Source organism: Chelmon rostratus, chromosome 13 (genome assembly GCF_017976325.1).
Source record: "Chelmon rostratus isolate fCheRos1 chromosome 13, fCheRos1.pri, whole genome shotgun sequence".
Taxonomy (NCBI): domain Eukaryota; kingdom Metazoa; phylum Chordata; class Actinopteri; order Chaetodontiformes; family Chaetodontidae; genus Chelmon; species Chelmon rostratus.
Window position 1 is genome coordinate 25,040,880 of NC_055670.1, and position 19,656 is coordinate 25,060,535.

Genomic DNA, 19,656 nt, shown 5'->3' on the forward strand with positions numbered 1-19,656 from the left:
GGCAGCCCAGCATCCTGATCCTGCAGCTCAGCGTTACTGTCCTGCGCCAACACTTGGTGCCAATGCAGGAAGCAGTTGCCCCTCTTGTAGCTGTATGGACGGACAGGGTGTGGAGGTGCCACAACACTGCCCAACCTTAACCATCAACCCCAACCGTATCCTATTCGCTATAATCAAAGTCTATAATAATCTATTAACCCGTGAATGCACTTAATATGATTTCTTTATAGTTACATGACTTTATTTATATATTATGCAGAGACAAGCTGATAAAAGCATTCACACAGTGTCTCATTTATGTTTTTCTGTGAAAGTTATTATTAAAACTGTGAAATATTGATATTTTCAGTGGTTTATAATGACATACTGTACATAGACTTTCAATGAAAATGCTACTAACAGCACTTTACATGTAAATACACTGTATTATAGTTTAATTTTCCCTGCGGTATTTGAGTGTATAAATAGCAAGGTAGTATCATGTGTCATGTTATTTTTTATTAGTCAGACTAGTAACTGAGTTTAAAATGTGATAAGGCCAAATATAATGCAAAAATGAACCAAAATAAACCTGAACTCCAGAGAGTTAAACAGACTTTAGCTGCCGTGCAGAAATATTAGATTCGATATTGTCTATCAATCTGTCTATCTATGCAATTCACCATTTATCTTACTTTCATGATATAATACCATTCATAACAAAGCGTACTTCGTTTGTCAATCAAGTGTATCTCTGAGTTTTTCCATTAGCAGAACAAAATGTTACGTCAGAGTTGCCTCTTGTAAGAGATTCCTCTGCTTTGTGTCAGTATCTCGCCGCGGTCAGAGGTCTATTATCATGTCAGCCACAGCTTCTCCGCTGGGGGTTTCAGACAGCTTTACATGCACCCCTCTGTCACTTTGAATCTCTCCATCTCCCTCTCCCTGTGTCTCTCTGTCTCTCCCGGGCTTTCGGCGCAGAGGCGCTCAGCGATGATGGGTTTCGCAGATGGAATTAAAATGTCTCGTCCCACAGCTGTCACCCATGCAAATTGCATTGTCTACAGATTCTATCGCTGAGAACAGCCAGCAGTCTGTTTTGTTTGACGCCTTCTTCCTTTTCATTTTTTGTCATGATGTCATTATCTGCGGCACTGCTGCTCCTCTCGTTAATGTTTCAGACAGTCGTCTTTTAATCTCTCTCTCTCTTTATTTTGCTGCAGGTTTACCGCCACTCCTACGTGGCCTCCTACAGTATCTACAACATTCAGACACGGTAAGTGTTTTTGTTCTCCTCGGCAGTTGCTCTGAGGCAACCTGTCTGCTAAAAACACTTGTCATCAGGGAAAATGTGTAACTGTGAACCATCCTGGTTTGCAGAACTGCACAACACAGGTACAGTAAATGAAAGCTGAGTGCAGGAAGTATTGTTTTCATCTGAGTTGCAACATACGTGAAGAAAAGGTGTTTCTCAGTTTGTGCTCGGGCCCCAGAGTGGCCATATCTGTTGATGCTACTGAGCAGGGGTATTCAAAGAAACAGACCCAACATTTTAGCAAATTGGCCCATTAAATTTATGCTGAGTTAGCATTTCCTGTTTGTAATGTACTGTACACATGTATGTACAGACAACTGTCACTGGATTACTGGATTACTCTTAGTCTAACCCTAACCTCTGCTGCAGGAAATTTCCCCCGGTTAGTGCCGTCATGCAAATTGATTTCAAAATTCGCATGATGGTGAAAACTGGATGTGAAGAAATGTTCTCCATCAAACATATTCTCCATCAGTAACGGCTCTAACAAAGAGCAAGATCAGGATCATATTGGCTCACCTACTATCTGCATCACGTTGTTATTTTCCACAGTTTGCTCAGGCTGGTGTCAGTCTGCTGTGTGAGACTGCAGGGCGGGGGATCGTAAGGCTGATGAACTGAAAACTTGAAATAATGTTCAGTTATCATAAAGGTTGGAGACGATCAGCACGATCAGCATTAGCTGATCAGCTTTACAGGGGGATCTTTAGAACATCCTGCGCTAAGTATCGCGATCACTTGCTGGGATGTGCACATCCTGCCAGTCAAAGTGAAGGGCACGATTCCCACTATCAATCGGAGAGGATTAAAACTTTACACGGCCGATTCTTTTACGAGGCTTTTTGATAAAGTCCTCAGACGTTGTTCCATTTGGGGGCCACCTTGTTCATTTCTGTGCTGATATGAGTCTGTGGGCCCGTCGCCAACTAGCTCGCTGTCGATTGGACCAAGACACTCTGACAGATACAGTCGTGTGTGTGTGTGCGCACAGTAAATACAGAGGCCATCATTGTATGTGTCTTTTAGGGCTGCAACTATTTTCATTATTGATTACACAGCTGATTATTTTCTTGATTAACCGACTGTGAAAAATGCCCATCACAGTATCGCGGAGCTCAAGGTCACATCAGCAACCATCACATTTTGTGCATTTGTTTTTCATGAATCGTTTTGTGGGAGCAGCTCCGCCAGACGTGAGTGATGAAAAGGCTTGTTGCTGTGTTTATTTTCAGGGAGGTCTGGGAGCTGGACCCTCCTGAGGTGGTGAACTCGGTCCTGCAGTACGCTGCCTGGGGAGTTCAGGGCCAGCAGCTGGTGAGAACACGCATGCTGACTTTTCCTGCGTTAGAATTACTGCATTTTACAGTCAGTCTTTCTCTTTCTACTGCTAGTTATGTGTCTCATTCCTGCTGGAGCTCACGATAATAAAGTTATAGTAAAAGCATGTTTTTTTTTTCAAGAGGACATAAGAGTTACTGGAATGAAAACCACGTCCAGCACGTTTGTCTTCACATGATGGCAGAAATTCTACAGAAAAATAAAACACAGTATTTCAAAGGCTGTGTGAGTGTCACAGTGTCATGGCACTGTGCACGTGTGTGAGTGTGTGTGTGTGTGTGTGTGTGTTTGTGTGTGTGTGTGTGTGGTTTTAGTGCCATGTGCTTCTAATTCAGAATCCTCCGCTCACTCATGTTCAGTTTTTTGAGGGAGCTTAATTAGCCGCTAATTTTCTCCCATCATACCTGTTTTATTTATCGGCACTGAACAGATGGGGGGAGGCTTTTTTGTCGACAACCAAAAGACTAAAGCGTAGTCGAGCTGCTTTGTCCATATTTCCACATTTCTGCGCGTCGTGTTTGAGCATAAATCAAACACGACTCCATTAGGAAGTCATTACGATGATGAGGAGGTGAGAGCTACACTGATGTGAAGGCTCTCGAGCTCTCGAGTGGAATACGCAGCATCATTAGCCAGAAGTGCATCTTTTGGGAACAATGAGGTGACGTGTGTTTTGTCAAAGAGCCTCATTCTTTTGGAATTTTTGTATTTTTTTTATGAAAGTCGGCAGAAAGTTACGTGTAGAGCAGGAGTTAGCGCTCATCATGTCTTAAGCAAGAGATTGGTCACCCACAGCAGCGCTAACAGGACTGGCTAACAAGCTAAGCTAAGCTACCCGTGAATGTACAGACAACTGCAGTACTTTTATCGTAAAAAACATTTTAAATCATGATGGTCAGGAGTTGGAAGGAGCATCTTTTATCTGTGGCTTTTAAGTGGATTCATGGACATTTAATCAGGACGGAGATCATCAGGAAAAAAAATCACAGTGACTCTAAAAATATGTGTTTCACGTCTTGACCGAGTTTTTCACAGGAACTTAATGGTCTCAATGTTTCAAAGATCTAATGTAAATTACAATTTCAGTCATGGTTAATATCCTTATTTTTTCACACCACCTTTATTGACAGTTACCTGTAGTCAGAGGTGTTTTACAGATTATCCGTATTTTGGAATTATTATGAAATCTCCTGTGAAGTATCTCACTTACACATCCAGTGGACGCAGAGCAACATTAGCGTTTATTTATCACATCCAGCATTTATCTCGGTTTCCAGCAGCTTCTTTAGCGTCTCGATGCTCCGCTTCAGTCTCGACCTTTATCCTTGACAGATTTTCATGTTGGCATTTGGAGTGATGAGAGCTTCTTAAATATAAACACTAATTCAAAAAAAATTTTCATTTATTGTAGAGAACTACTACTACTACTCCACAGAACAAAAAGTCATTTGGTTTTATTACTGTTTTAATTGTTGTCATCTAGAGGTAATAAAATTAATAAATAGCAAATGTGTGGTGGTAAGATCTGAAAAAAATGATCCTAATGCTGAATTTTCTCGGCTCAGATTTGTAAAACCTTTAAAACGTCCAGCTTCTATAATCTGATCAAACCCGCAGTAATAAAACCTCAGAAGGCTGATTATACTCGCTCCACAGCTGCAGACCAGAGCTTCGTTTCTGCAGAGTCTGCTGTTGAGTTATCTTTTCTCTGGACCTTTTAACACATCCTGTACGCGGACGGGCTTCTGGACCGATGATATCTTGATGCCTTCCAGCCAGACAGCACAAGGCCCTGCTGACAGTGAGGATATGTTAGTGCAGAGAGAGGCCCTTTGCTAATTAATTTTTATGTTCGATCACATGAGGCCACAGACTTCTGGCTCTTCAGAAAGGCCAAAGAAAGACCGCGTTTCCATCTGAGACAGACTCTGGTCTGTGTCATGTTGAGAGATGGATTCTCAGATGTTTGTTTGACAAGCTGGATTTGCACTTTGCGAGATGTGTCAGCTAAGTTCAGCATTGTTTTCCTCTGCAGGGAAATGTCTGCAGCACTCTGTATGGTGGATGCTGGAACAATACAGAAGGTTCATACTTCTGTATTGTTCCAAGCAGCGATGCCTCGCAGTGAGAGGAAAAATAGGCTCTTTCTAACTCCAGTACTTGCCTGAAAATCTCGACATTTTGAAGTTTTCTTCAGTATCTCATTAAAGCAGTGGTAGTGTTCTGTAGCTCCATCAGTACAGTGCACAATCAGTGCAAACATGGACTGCTAATAGCTAATTTGGCTCACTTTTAATAGTGTCTGCTTGCCAATATGTAAACAAATGTAGGCTAAAAGAAAACATGGTTCAGGATGTGACTCACAGCGTAATTTACTGAATCCATGACAACATATACTTCCTGTTTGCATTCTGGAAAAAGCATCATGAGAACTGTGGCTCCCAAACTTCAGCATGATTATCCCCAAACAGAAATAAGACAATAAAGTTATAATAGAGCGTTAAAGTGTGCAGGTTGAGTGAGTTCACGGCCTGATGGCAGGTCCTATAAACTCATTTAGCATCCAATAGCATTGCAGGGTTAAGCAATACGACCCACCACCCATCATTAAAGAATCATTTGGATGCTCGAGCAGATACTGTGTGTGTGATGTGATGATTGTTCTTAACTTGCTTAACCTGAAATCTGGCACATGCGTGAACATTTTACAGCCACGCACCAGTTTTCCTCACAACGTCACGACTTTGTCCCTGCAGATCTACATATTTGAGAATAACATCTACTACCAGTCAGACGTCAAGAGTAACTCCCTCCGGCTAACGTCCTCAGGAAAGGAAGGGATCATCTTCAACGGGATTGCCGACTGGCTCTATGAAGGTAAAACCAGCCAAAGGCTCCAGTTTAATCCCTGGTAGGTCTCTGAAGACGCCAAGCCAAACAGGAAGTTGATGTCAGACGATGACGTGCTGAGAACGAGTTGAACACTGCAAACGTACAGATGAGAATATCTAACTCGATTTTCAAAGCGCTGACAGACTGTCTCATTAAACTAAATGCCTGTGTTGAGAAACATTACCTTATAAAAGACAGGGATTAAATATTCATAATGTTTGTTCCAGCGCAGATATCTCCCCACTGGGTGTGAGGACTTGTTTTATGTGCTTTGGGTAAACACACACTGCATGCACTTAGCGACGATGACCAGTCTCTCAGGAGAAAAGAAGATTATGTAAATCTGATCAAAAGGCAAGCGGCCGCAGTGACTGCGCTGCTGTTTTCTGCTCTTTCTTCCATCTAATGCTTAATTATCTTTGTGAAGTGTGATAATGTAACAATCAGTGATCCTTGACCCCAAAATTACAGCTTCGTTTAATGTTTTCTCTGAAGTGGTGATTAGGATACATTTAAACATTTATAACCACTTACATTCAGTGGGATGTAAACAGTAACCCACGTCTCTGTTATCCCATCACAGAGACATTCAACTGAGTTTAATGCTTTTAGTGCTGAACCTGTTTCTTTGTTCGCTCATGTCATCTACATTTCAACATCAATACAGACGCTAAATCATATTGTAATGTCAATAAAAGATCTAAATGTAAAGTGAAGTATTGTGTGATTTAAAGCTGCTGTACGTAGAAGCATCTCCGGTCATCTGACACATATCTAAGATAGCCTCGAGCACGTATTGGCAGATAACATGTTGTGTTATTTGGGTTATAAGATCGTACCCTTTGATCTGCATGATTGATGTTGGTAAAAGACTGTAGCTCATCCTGTTCTTCCCTCCAAACAGAGGAGATCCTTCAGACCCATGTGGCACACTGGTGGTCACCTGACGGAGAGAGGCTGGCCTTCCTCATCCTGAATGACAGTCTGGTGCCCAACATGGCCTTACCTCGTTTCACCGGCATGACGTACCCCAAAGGAAAGCAATACCCGTACCCCAAGGTCAGAAGACACATGATGTTTGAACCACTGCCCCTGCTTCCAGGCAAATGGAAGCAACAACATACATTTGACACGTTCGCTTGTTTGCTTTAATTTTCAAGAGTGCGATGACAAGACGTCACACTATTTCATGTGCACTACATCCTCTAACATCCTGACACAGATCTTTGCACTCACCGTCCAATCAGGAGGTAGCAAGCACACTCAAATAGCTAGTGCACCTGCGAGCTTTGCGCCATCTGCCTCTGCCTGGTGCAGGTGCTGTGGCCATCTGAGGCCGGTTTGAAAGATGCCGGCGGTTCACTGAGTCAGTCTGCTCCGACTCTCCCCACCCGGCCATCAAAGAGCTTCGGCTGCTGGCCTCACTGCCAACCGTGCCCACCCATGACCCCCATCTTCCACTCCACCAAGCTGGAGTGGGATACCCTGATGACAGGCGCTGATGATGATGATCAGTTGCTGATGGGCCCTCAGACAGAGCCTGGCCAGGCTCGCTCTAGGCCCCTTTAAACATTTCAAATCATTTTAACATGCTTTTTGTGTACAGATTAAAACACCTTCATTGTTTCCAAAATGTTGAAGTTTGAAAATGAAAATTGTGCATAAATTGAGCTGTTCTGTGTATTATACAGGCCTGTTAGGGTGTTTTTCAGTTAACTCTGAGGCTATTTTTGTGTCCCCGGTTGTCTACCGACAAAACATGTCCATGGCATTTAATTAAGAGGCAAATAACATCTGAACAAGCCCAGTATAGAATATTACCTGCTCTCTACAGAACTGATTCCCAGAACTTAGGGAAAAAATTGTGTTTTTATATTCTGGTGGTTTATTTGAACAATTTAATATCAGAGTTTCATGGTTTCACTGCAGTAAAAGAAGAAAAACAGTGCAAAAACAGTTTTTGTTATCAAGGTCTGTGTAGCGCTGCCGGTGTTCAGCCATACTGAACTGTGTACAGTCTCCCCATAAAACAGGCAGAGAGCAATATCCACCCCTACAGCCTCACTCGACATACACGTATACAGATATACACAGAAGGGTTTGGCTGGCTGCAGTAGCTTTGTCTGTCTCTGACTGAAAGCAGCACCTGTTGTTCTCTCAGTAGATCTTTCTGCAGAGCCGTGCAGCAGCACAAGTCACTTCAGGAATCACAGGAAACGTGAGCAGAGTGAGCTGCTGCAGGTGGCGTGAAAACAAAAATGAATTAATCAAACATCACAGGACACTGATCTCTCGCAAGCTTTCTCATGGATTTGTAGGCAGAACAAAGTTCAAATGGGAGCAATGACAGAATGCAAATCCCTGCTATTCCCAATTGTAATTTCCATTTGCTTCAGCGGAGTGTTTCTCTAATCTATCATGTTTAATCAGAGGTCTTTTTCATTTCTTCTGTTTAGTTTGTCAGATAAAGCTCCTATTAATTCCTACATCATAACACATGCATAATAGTCCAACTCTGTGCATTTTAGAGAGTTTAAAGGGATGCTCTCAATGAAATATTCATTCCAAATCACTTTCATTCATTCTGCAGCACTTTATGCAACACCATTTAAAAAGGCAAGCGTGACTTATGAAACTTTCCCCACTGCAGCGATGTGAGGTTTTTGTCTAAAGTCTGGACTGTTTGTTCTGCATGCAGGCCGGCCAGCCCAACCCGGTGGTGAAGCTCTATGTAGTCAATCTTTACGGGCCGACGCACACGCTGGAGCTCATGCCTCCGGAGACGCTCAAACTGCGGTAAGAAGAGCTGCGTTTTGTTTGCCAAACCTGTGCGACAGCTGCTGTGAACACTGAAAGGGCCATTTTTCACGTTTTAAACTTTTCTCACCAGAAATGCTGCACAATTAGAAAACATTGTACACTGCAGCAGCTAAGTTTGACATTTGGTGAAGATAGCTACAAACTGAAGGACAAAGACCAAGATCTGTCTATTCTTCTTCCCCTCCTTTGTTCTTCATCTCCTTGCACTGCTTGTATAAATGTATCTTGAGTCTTGAACCACTCTGCGTGGCAACATTTTAGCCGAGTCTTGACATAGAAATTACGTTTTCTGTGCACAGAAACTAATCTCTTGTAGCACCATCGTAGGTCTGTGTAGCAGAGACACGACTCAGATTATTTGGTTATAAGAACCAGGATGCTGGAAATGAACCTGTAACATTAACATTACAAAGCCTAGTACCAAGACCCCAATCATTAAAACTCTCGTGTGATGTGCGGTGCACATGAAAACGAAAAAGCAATAACATAACCATCACATCCACTGTGTGCAACATATATTATCTTCCTTTGTGCTTTATTTTTAGCATTTTTCTTGTACGCAATTAATCTGCATCTCCTGGACTTATATAATAAGCATCCATTATCCTTGACAGCGTGCAGATAATTACAGAACTGAGATAAACAGTGTAATTATGATGCTTTTCATAGGGAACACTACGTGACCATGGTGAAGTGGATTAGCAAGACCAAGACATCTGTCAGGTGGCTGAACCGGGCCCAGAACATCTCCATCCTGACTGTGTGCGACACCACCACCGGAGCCTGTGTCACGGTGTGTGTTTCTGTGTGTGTGTGTGTGTGTGAGAGAGAGAGAGAGAGAGAGAGAAACTGCCAGTGTAAACACAAAAAAAGGTGAGATCATTTAATCTGGGAATCTATTGTCGGCTGAATAAATAAAAAAAATGCAAAGTGCAAATGCTCCATATTTACTTTATGTTCGGCGAAGTGGCGCTCGTCAAACTTCAGGGGATTACTCTTTGAAAGGTGCATATTTAATCAAGCTTAGTAACAGTTCTTGAGTGGTTATACTGATTTGATCTCCACGGTAACGCTCCAGTCTTGTGTTCAGTCTCTGCATTCGTTTTCTTCGGCTTTTTTTTCATGAGCACTCATTTCCTCTTTATATCCATTGAGTGGTTGCTATTTGCTTTGCTGTTAAGTAAGACTGACAAGAATTGGTGGCATCTATTATTCATGTTAGACGGAGCACATGTGCCTGGAGCACCTTTGTGAGACGCTCATTAACCTCCTCAGTAGTCACGCAGACGAGCATCGTCTTCATCGCGGCGCCACACCAAACAGCATCATGTACCAATCCATGGAAATGTGTGGAAGATCATCAAACACATCTGAAATGTCTTTATTTCATAGAAAGTGTTGACGTCATTATCTATTATGAGCAGTCGAGTTCATGTCGGCTTCTGACTTGTAAATATGAGTCAGAGATATCACAAAATATCCCGCTTAGCATTAATAAAGTAGAATAAACAGCTGGCATCATGGATTCAAAAAGATGTTCGAACAGATTCAGAGGCAGTTTGAAATCAAACAAAAGCCTGAGAACAAAATGTCAGAGAGGAAAAAAGGTCCAGCACAGAGAAAACAGAAAGAAGGGAGGAGAGCTGCTGTGACTGGCTCGAGTTAGCATGATCCTGCGTTAGCCATTAGCTGTACAGCTGAACTACTGTCTGGGTTACCGTCATTCTACTCGTCTTCACCTTCAATCTCAAGCTGCCAAAACACAACAGCAACAGAGAGGAACAGGAGAATATATTATAAAATATGGTGCACATTGGTTATGTACTGTCCAAGATGGCGGCGCGTGCAGACGCAGCGGCTCGTAGCTCCCGTGTTCCTCTTCCATCAGGAAAGCGGTACAGGAACATCCGCACCACCACTAACAGACTGAGGGACAGCTTCTTCCCCAGAGCTGTTAGAGCTATCACCCCCAGCAGCCCCTCACTGCAGTGAGAGACTGTGTGAACTGTGAACACTGCACACCGCACTTTACACCTACACCTACACCTCTACCTCCACCTGCACCTTCTGTGTACTTGACTTTTATGTACACACATATACTATAATTATATACATTTTAGTATATCAGCACATTTCAGTTTCATTGGCATATTTTATTCTGTCGGAACATTTCACTGTGTATATTTTATATTTTATTCTGCTTGTATATTTTATTCTGTTTGCACATTTCACTTCCATATTTTATTGTTTATTGTTTAGTATATTTTATTGCCTAAGTATATTTTCATTCTGTTATATTTTTAATTGCTTCACGCATATTTTTTTTATTGCATGTTGGTTTATTTTATTTTATTGTAGTTATCTTAATTTTATTCACTCTTTCTAGTCTTATCTTTCTTACCATCTAACATGGGGGTTGCAATGAAAATTTCATTGACATGTGCAATGACAATAAAGACTCTTGAATCTTGAATCTTGAATCTTGAATCCTGGATTCTATGAGTGTAGACTCTATAACTGCTCTCTGATTGGTGCGTGATGCTTATCGTGTGTGTGTTGGGGTGTCTCACAGATTTCAGTCTCTGACCACAGACTTCATGTTAACTTGGAACGTATGCAATATTCATTTGTCTGAATTTATGAGTTTCATTAATTTAATGAATGGACCTCCTCCTCGAGCAAATCTCCCTCCAAGTCAAACATTGGCAACCCCGAGTTCACCACCTGTTAATCTGTTAATCTAATCATTCTTTGTTTTGAGGAGAACTTTGCTGGAATCGCATCACATCTGCTACAGTGAACCCCTTCCATACTCCCTCCATACTCGAATGACACGCAGCGGCGTTAACCCTGCAGCTGAACTGTGGGACTCAACAGGCTGCGTTCCAGCTCTGTGCTCCCTGATTCGGTGTGATTTGCACGAACAAACGTAGCGTCCAGCCAAGAGGCAGTTCAGCCGCTGCCAAAACCCCGGCTCCCGCTCATGCATGCTGGTTTGAAATGAGGCCTCGGACTGGGAAAGGTGTCACCAGTGGTGCGTTGAAATGAACAACAGAATAAGGGGTCTGATATGAGACAGATGTTTCTGTCACAGTTTTCCCAAAATTAAGTTTTAAAGAGTCTGAAAAATGAAACACTTTTGCAAATGTTTTGCTGCTGTAAAATGAGTAGAAGTATGAGAACAGCTATGAAGACGCCGATCTGACGGTTTACTCTGACATCTTTTTCAGAGACATGAAGAAAGCTCTGAGCTCTGGCTCTCCAAACAGGTAAAGTGCTCTCCCTTCGACATGTCATAGCCGATACTTCTCTACCCTCCAGAGCTGTAATTTCACTTGATGTCAGTCCTCTCTATCTCAGTACCTTTCAAATTATGTGACATGAGGGACAACTTCACCTATTTTCCACCTCACCTCTACACATTTCCATCCACGCTCTTCTCGATAGTCTCTATCTTGAAGGAAGGCTGAAATCCTACACCTGATGATACAAACGCAGGATGAACAGCAGCAAAATGACCCATGTTGGCCCCTCGATTTGTGCTCTGAAAGCAGGGACCTTCATTCAGGATTCAGGAGCAAAGAACAGAGCCTTCCTCAGAGATACAGATGATACTGAAGTGCATTGGACAACTTTTTATTCAAGTTGTGTAGTTTCGTCTAAGAATTTAGTAAAATTGCAGTTTTTTATGTAAGTAAAATAGTGCTGACTTCTTAAGATGGATTTCTGCAAAGCATGGCTGTATTTACCTATTCGGTCATCAACCTCTTTGCTTGTTTATTAATGTCAGTGGAACCGTGAACATTCAATAACCGGCAGCCAGCAAGGCCAAAACTTGACACTGCACCACGAGTTTGGTGTAAATATTATCCAAACTGTTATTTCTCTGAGTCCAGAATGAAACGCTCCCCTTCTGGAGAGAGTGAATGCTGCTCAGCGTTGGTATTTTCTAGGCAGAGACGGAGGCAGAGGAGAGAAAGTTTTTGGCAGGACTGGATCATAAAAGCCTGCAGTCATACATGTTTGGCAGTGGCGGTGGGTAATTTCACCACTTGACAATCTTGGCATGCAGAGCTACTTGTCTTTGTTAAGGTGGTAATCTGCAAGATGCTCATTTATTTACTGACTATGAGGTTGTGTCAGCGCAGAGAGAGAGAGCCTTCGCTAACGGAGTTTTATGTAAGATTGTCTCATAAGAGATTTACGGCACTTTCTTGGAAATGCCAAAAGCTCGTTCTGGATAAACTCTCTCCATCTGAGGCTGAATGTGTTTTATCCAGTGTTGGTTTCATGAATTAAACTTGGAGAATGTAAACTACTCAGTCAAACACAGCAGGAATACGCACTTATTTGGCTGGAGTTCATATATTTTATATATTTAGGTGTTAAGTAACCGAATACGGTTACTCAGGAAAAGTAGTAACACCACAAAGTAGGAAAATACTAAAAGTATTTTTACTAAAAGTATGTTAGTCTCATCAATAGAAGGTACATATATTATTAAATATGAAAATACTTATTTATTATTTATTATTATGTAGACAAGAATAAAATATTACATATTTTATTGTAGTGGATTATTCTTATTATTGTTCTTCAAAGTGTTTCATCTTGGCTAATTTCATTTGCTCATTATAGGTTGTCCAAACCTTAATTTGCAACTCCTGCATTTCAGTATTGCACTTTCACTTTCACAAACACTGAGAGACTCCCAGAATCACAGTTTAAAAATAAAAAGGATCATATTGATGCTCCAGATGTTGAGATATTACTTTTATTCCCTGGAAGTCGAGCTCCCAAAACTGGATCCTACATTTCCCACAGTGCAACTAATAGCATGTTTTTGTTTAAACCCTTCAGCCTGCTTTGTAAAAACTTCATGTCTACAGTTTTCTACAGTCTTTCTGTCATCAGTTTTAATCCCACAAACTCCCATAATGAGTAAATTGATGTGTGAAATCAGTGCAGCACCTTCGTTGCCGTTCACTTTCCTCTCTGCTGATCATGCTAACTACTCATTTCCCTCCTTGGAAAAGGATTCACTCACTCAGACTTACGTCAATCAACAGCAGCAAAATAGACATTCATTCAAATGATTGTTCAAAATATTGCAGATTACTACTTTCAGGCTGAAAAGTAATTTAACTGTAGAGGCCATCTGCAACATCATTTTTATCCACTCGTTCATGCTGTTGACGCAGAGGGTAAATATACAGGAAAACAGGATAGCTGTAATCACGCTTCACACCTTTTCACGACAATAAGTAAAAATCAGACGTGGTCAGAACATGGGATTTCTGTCCGATGAAGTAGGAGTGTGTTGCCAGCCGCTGTGGAGCTGATGCATCTTTGCTTTCTGCAGACCCAGGAGCCGGTGTTTTCCAAAGACGGCAGCAGATTCTTCCTGACTGTCCCGGTCAAGCAAGGAGGACGTGGAGAGTTTCATCACATCGCCATGTTCACCACGCAGGTGAAGGTCCAGTTTATTCTCCAGCTGAAGCTGACGAATGTCGACGCTGCGTGTTGCCACGACTTGAACGTGTGCATCCGAGTGTATGACGGCAAATAGTTTAACTAAAGATTGAGTAAATTACTCACAGCGGCCTTTATTTGTCACGCTGTTGTTGAACCGTTAATTGATGCGTTGCCATAATCGAGAAACTTTTTGCCACTGATTTATGATTCTTTACTCCCCAACAGTATCGCCCCAAAACCCAATAAAAAGAGCCTGTTCTCATCAGCACAGATAGTAAAACCTCCCCATCCGTATCCAAACAGATACACAAGTTGCATGTTGGCTTTCAGTTATGTTGTTGATGAGCAGGGTTACTGGAGTGCAGTTCTGGTGATAGTTTCCCTGCTGCTTTTGTACCACAGAGGTTCCTCACGTTTTATTCCAATTATGGGAACCCTTTCCCCATAATAAAATTCATGCAGTTCTAGATGAATAAATCACTGGGTGAGCGTGTTTGGCTCATAATGAATTTGGCCTGATACATTTTTCTACAATTAAAAGAAGCTGCATGAGGGGAAATGCGATTCTACCCACAAGTCTTCATATTTAAATGATAGAATTTAGTTTTTGGACGTCTTCCAAAATGATTCATGACCAGCAGAAATCATTTATATGATCTGCAGCCTCTGCGGTTGCAGTCTGGGTTTGGTTGCGGTTTAAAGAACTCCGCTGTATAGATAAAATTAAGATCATAGTCGAGATGAAAAGAAGTCAGTGTTGACTTTCTGGCACAGGACGTGACAGGAGCTGCCTCACTGAGATTATGGATGTCCTCACATCCATAATCTCAGCCCAAGACAGCGGCAGCATGTAGAAATACAGCACAGGCTAGACACAAACATAGACCACAGCTAATCATAACATGGATTAAAATATAACGAGAATAATCAGGAGTCAAGAAAGAAAATGTACAGCTGATAAATTAGCATCAGTCAGTGCAACATTTCAAGGAATGTGGAATCAGATATGCAACAGAAGAAAAGAAATATACCTGATAAATAATCATTAAACAAATAAGATGATGATACAGTCAATCCTGTAAAAAGTTACCAGACATTTGACGAGCAACATCCTGTGTTTCCTTCATTTGGCGGCTGTTTCTCCAAATCTCTGCTTGGCTCGGTGCCTCCAAATGCCACAACAAGCCTTTATGCAGTGAAATCACCTGAGCCAATCCACGCGAGATGTATTTACTGAAGTAAAATGCTACTTAATACACTGGTATGCTTTGGTGTGTTAGCAGCTTGATGGAAATCCATCGTTTCATCATGAGACACCCTCAGGGGATGAACCAGAAACTAATAACAACGAGGAAGCAGAGGCAGGCATTGAGAGAGGGGGTTAGAACAGTGAGGGGAGGCCACAGGGGCTCCTCCAGTGCTGCGAGCAGGGTTGCACGACATGAGCGAAGGCTTGGGTTGGGTTCAGGTAAGGAGGGAAACAGAAACTGATGGAGGTTTTGACACAAGCCAGCACACAGAGGACGAGCCCCGACGTCCAGCCATGAAAAATCCACAACCGGCGAAGGAGCCTACAGGAGCACGACTCCCGGCTGCACAATCCAGTCGATGAAGATGCAGCATCCTGCAGTCCCTGTCTGTGCTGCATGTGGCTGGAAACTGTCTTATTCTGTTCTGTTGAGTCCTCCTGTGATTTGAATTAGCTCAGTCTGGCGCTGCAGGCCCAGCCATCCACCAGGCCTCTTCCTTAAAGGCGTGTTCAGACCAAACCCAGATTTTTTTCCGCTCTATGTTAAATTGTGTAAGAGCTCCAACTCTTGGTGCTATACACTTAAAGAGCCATTAAGCCTCTGGATGTGCATATATTTTCTGCACAAATTGAAGCGTTTTCATCTCAATTTGCATCACCTACACAGACTTTGTGTGTGTAACGTGCTTCACTTTCATCCAGGAAACACCTTCAGAGTCTTTGCAGCGCTGGCACACAGTAGTACTTCTTCCAGCTGTGCCTCTGAGAGGGGTTCCAGTCAGGAGCACATACACAGAGGTCTTCATTACAGACCTTTGAACCAGGGGCTGGTGATGTTGTCTTCCTGGTACGGACAGTTTGAAATATACAACATGCAGCTGAGACCTGAACAAACAGAAGCGAAGGGCTCATCGAGCTCAAACAAACCGCCCGAACTCATCTCCTGCTGTTTCTCTCAGTTCAGAGCAGATCAAAACGAAGTCCGACATCTGACGTCGGGGAACTGGGAGGTGACCAGGATCGTCGCCTATGACGAGAACACAGACAACCTGTAAGTTTTAGACAAAGGTCTTAGAAAGCAGCATGATCCATAATGATAGACCCTCTTCTTCATTATTCTCTGGTCTGACCACTGATGAACTCATACTGTGCACTAACAGGTGTGTGGGCTGTTAATTAGATGTATGACACGTGCACAGGTGTGTCTGCCAGTACACCACTACTGTAGTATTTAATTTAACGTGTCTGTTTGCTCTCGTTGTCTTTGTTTTCTCTTCACAGTTATTTTCTCAGCACCGAGGGGTCGCCACGGAGACGGCAGCTATTCAGGTTTGATTTGTAGTAATTATGCAGTTCTAGCTGCTGACAGCCACTGTTCTGACACAGAGCTTCATATGTGCAATCAGGTCTTTTAATTAACATTTGTCATGACGAGATCTTTGCAGGACTCTGACCAGACTCTTTTGTTAACCTCATAGTGTTATTAGCGTGTTCACTTTATTTCTGCTCTCTGTTCCCGTTGAAAACAACTATTTTCTAGTTGCTGGATAAATGCATATAAAAAGGCTGGTGCTGGTATTATTTTATCTTTAATTATCCGCAATGCATTTATCCTGCTAATAATCATCTCTAAAACTATTATTGTTGCATTTATGATAATGAACACGGTCAGAAAAGGGTTATTCTGACATAATCCTGCCACTGGATCATCTGTGGAGACGTCAGACGTCACTGAGCGCGCTCAGGAACGCAGGTCTTTGTTTATGCTGCTTAAAGGCAGCAGCTAGTGATTGCTAGTTATTTTCTTGATTATTGGCTCATTGTTTGGTCTCTAAGGTGTCAGAAAGTAGTGAAAAAAACAGCTATCAGTCATATTGAAGAAGCTGGAACCAGGGAATGTTCAGCATTTTTGCATAAAAAAATGACTTTAAACAATCAATAGTATGAAAGGAAATGAACTATTTGTTCTCCTTCATACATACAGGTGTAACCTGTCTCAGGTCGTGACTACACAGGTTATAATTTCTAGCTGGATGTGTTTTATCGCTGGTTTCGGTCTCTTCAGGGGAGTTTTAGTAGCTAAAAGTAACGCCAGCATTAACTCTGATGGCCGCCTTTCACTCACACAGTTTTTGGGATCTTTGTCTCACTTTTCTAACGAACATCTTTTCTCCTCAGCGTTAAAACTGTGGGTCTCTTCCCACGGCGGTGTTTGACCTGCGAGCTGAATAAAGCTCACTGTCTGTTCTTCGATGCCGACATCAGCCCAACAAACCAGCACATTATCCTCCACTGTAAAGGTAAGACACCTGATATCCACCATCAGATGCTCAGTCAGAGCTTCTTCATCTTTCATAATGAGACGGGGGTGAAGTGGAATATGAGGGAGGGGTACAATTACAAGAGTGATTTTATAAAAACTGTTCACGGACATGATTTCTCTGTGCATGACTTAGAAAGCACAGCAGTGTGAAGCGGTGTTAAGGGGACTTCACTCACACCGTCCTCAGCAGAGAGACAGTTACAGGGACCAGCGATATGATTGGGGCTTAGCCGGTGGCCCCACATCACTTCCTGTACAGCTTCCTGTACAGCTGTCAACAATGTTAAACTCACTTTTCTAGATTTGCTTTTAAATAACTGTTATTGCTCAGAAAAACAGCAAACTTGAAGCCAAAAACGCAGCTCGAGGCAGGTGAAGATTAAAGTTCATGTTCGCTGGAGTCAACAAACAGGCCGAGGTCATAAAAAGGTCCAGAGACCGCGGATCAGGCCGAGGGTCGGGCAGGCAGAACAAAGGCTGTATGTGTAAAGTGCAAGACGAAGATGTGGAAGAGGTGAGCAGGTGAGCGGGATGGTGGGAGGAGGAGGGGGGACTGGCTGGATCTGAAATGACAGTATGTGGCAGAGGAGCTGGCAGGAGTCGGGACAGTCATCATCTTTTCCGACTTGTTTTGGATCATAATAATTTTATCACATCTTCAGTGCGTCGTAGATTAAAGCTGACTTCAGGTTTCTTCTTCCCTGAAAACGCAGTTTTTGTGCAATAAAAGAAAATGAATTCCAGTTTGTGGTGCATTTCTGCATAAGTCACTCAGCCTTTCTGTGTGAAATCCATAAAGACAATATACAGCGTGGTCATCTACTCACACACACACACACACACACCTCAGCTTTTACAGCACGGCTGCAGAGTGTAGCAGCGAGCAGATTCAACAAGGCTTTGAAACTGGGGGTTATTCTGTGTTTTATTCATTCGTCTGGCAGATGTAAGGCTTTGCCCATTCTAATCTGTCACCCTCCAACTAGTCAGTGTTAAATTCATCTCTCATCAGTTCCAAATGAGAGGCATAAAATTAAAGTAATTAGCCACACTATTGTGTATAATTACTTTTAGGTAGTGTTATTGGGCAACAAGTAGCTATTTAATAGAGGGGAACTCTTTATATTGTTTGTGTTTTCAATTTATTTGCAGCAGATGAGAGTGCTTCATGCTCAGAAGCATTTGGGCTTTGGCTTGATGATTTATTGAACAATAACACTGCTCCCTTTCCCAAAAGCAGTAAAAATAATGGCAAAAGCTTGTCGTCTTCGCGGGGCCAAGTTCACACAACCCCGACACCTGACTTCATCCGGAGCGACACAGACCTTTTAATTCCACTCACAGAAAGCTGCTGATTGGTTTAGTGTTTCCGAGCAGGTGCTGCACATAATGAAACCATTTCTCTGTGTGACATAAACAAGTGTAGTAAGAAATGCAAAGGTCAGAGCGAATACAGCATTCCAACAGTGAGTGCAGGGGAGGAAATAAAGTGAGAGCCACGGTCTGTGTTTCAGTGCAAAGAAAGCAGAGCAGGAGGAATGTGGCGGCAGTGGAGGTGGTGGAGTGTGTTTTGCAGCTGCCGAGGGAGCAATTCAGAAGCAGCTGAGCCATTGAGCAAACCTGCTATCCTATTAACCTCTGACTAAGTATTTTGCGAAAGGAAATTGAAAAGAAACGACTTAATTTGACAGACTGAGGCTATTAGGGAGGCGACTTGAGTGACCTTTAACCCCTAATTCATGCAGGTGAGGGTGCCAAAATGGAGAAAACAAGATTTGACTTTCATGTAGCTGCTTTAGAGGAGCGACCTCTCATACAAAACAGTGTCTTTTACAGTGTTGTGTTTCTGAAGTCTTCACTCCTTCTTTCTCCTTCTCTCCTCAGTGTCTGTGCACAGCAGCTCAGTGAGGATTACACAGTCACAGGATAATACTTGAATTACACTCACAAGAATTTTTTTGTTTGTTTTACCCCCTTTTAGGTCCTGGAGCACCGACTGTGATCTTACACAGCCTCAATAATTCAAGTAAGGACTCCATTTAGTCTTATGGAAATAATGGATGATTACGATAATTCCCATAAACGTGGCTGTTGTGGCTTCATGATCAATGCTGACTGTGCACTCACTACACAGATTTGGGGGAATCAGGACTCAACGTGTATTATAAAAATGATTTTACGAAGTTATTTCAAACAGAAAAACACAGAAATAAGCCACCTGAAGGGGCCATTATGGCTAACTGCATACAGGCATCTCCACAACAG

The 19,656-nt window shown here is 42.4% G+C and overlaps 1 protein-coding gene across 1 annotated transcript in view; it reads left to right on the plus strand.

The window, feature by feature from the left end:
* The window catches only part of LOC121615743 (inactive dipeptidyl peptidase 10-like), a 174,186-nt gene that overhangs the window by 145,280 nt on the left and 9,250 nt on the right, over window positions 1-19,656 (plus strand). Inside the window, exons 6-17 of the mRNA XM_041950124.1 lie at window positions 1,203-1,255; window positions 2,527-2,608; window positions 5,389-5,509; window positions 6,429-6,583; window positions 8,223-8,320; window positions 9,014-9,137; window positions 11,575-11,613; window positions 13,707-13,814; window positions 16,028-16,119; window positions 16,350-16,397; window positions 17,247-17,368; window positions 19,373-19,417. Coding sequence (XP_041806058.1) covers window positions 1,203-1,255; window positions 2,527-2,608; window positions 5,389-5,509; window positions 6,429-6,583; window positions 8,223-8,320; window positions 9,014-9,137; window positions 11,575-11,613; window positions 13,707-13,814; window positions 16,028-16,119; window positions 16,350-16,397; window positions 17,247-17,368; window positions 19,373-19,417 — 1,087 coding nt within the window. The remainder of the gene's footprint in view (window positions 1-1,202; window positions 1,256-2,526; window positions 2,609-5,388; window positions 5,510-6,428; window positions 6,584-8,222; window positions 8,321-9,013; window positions 9,138-11,574; window positions 11,614-13,706; window positions 13,815-16,027; window positions 16,120-16,349; window positions 16,398-17,246; window positions 17,369-19,372; window positions 19,418-19,656) is intronic.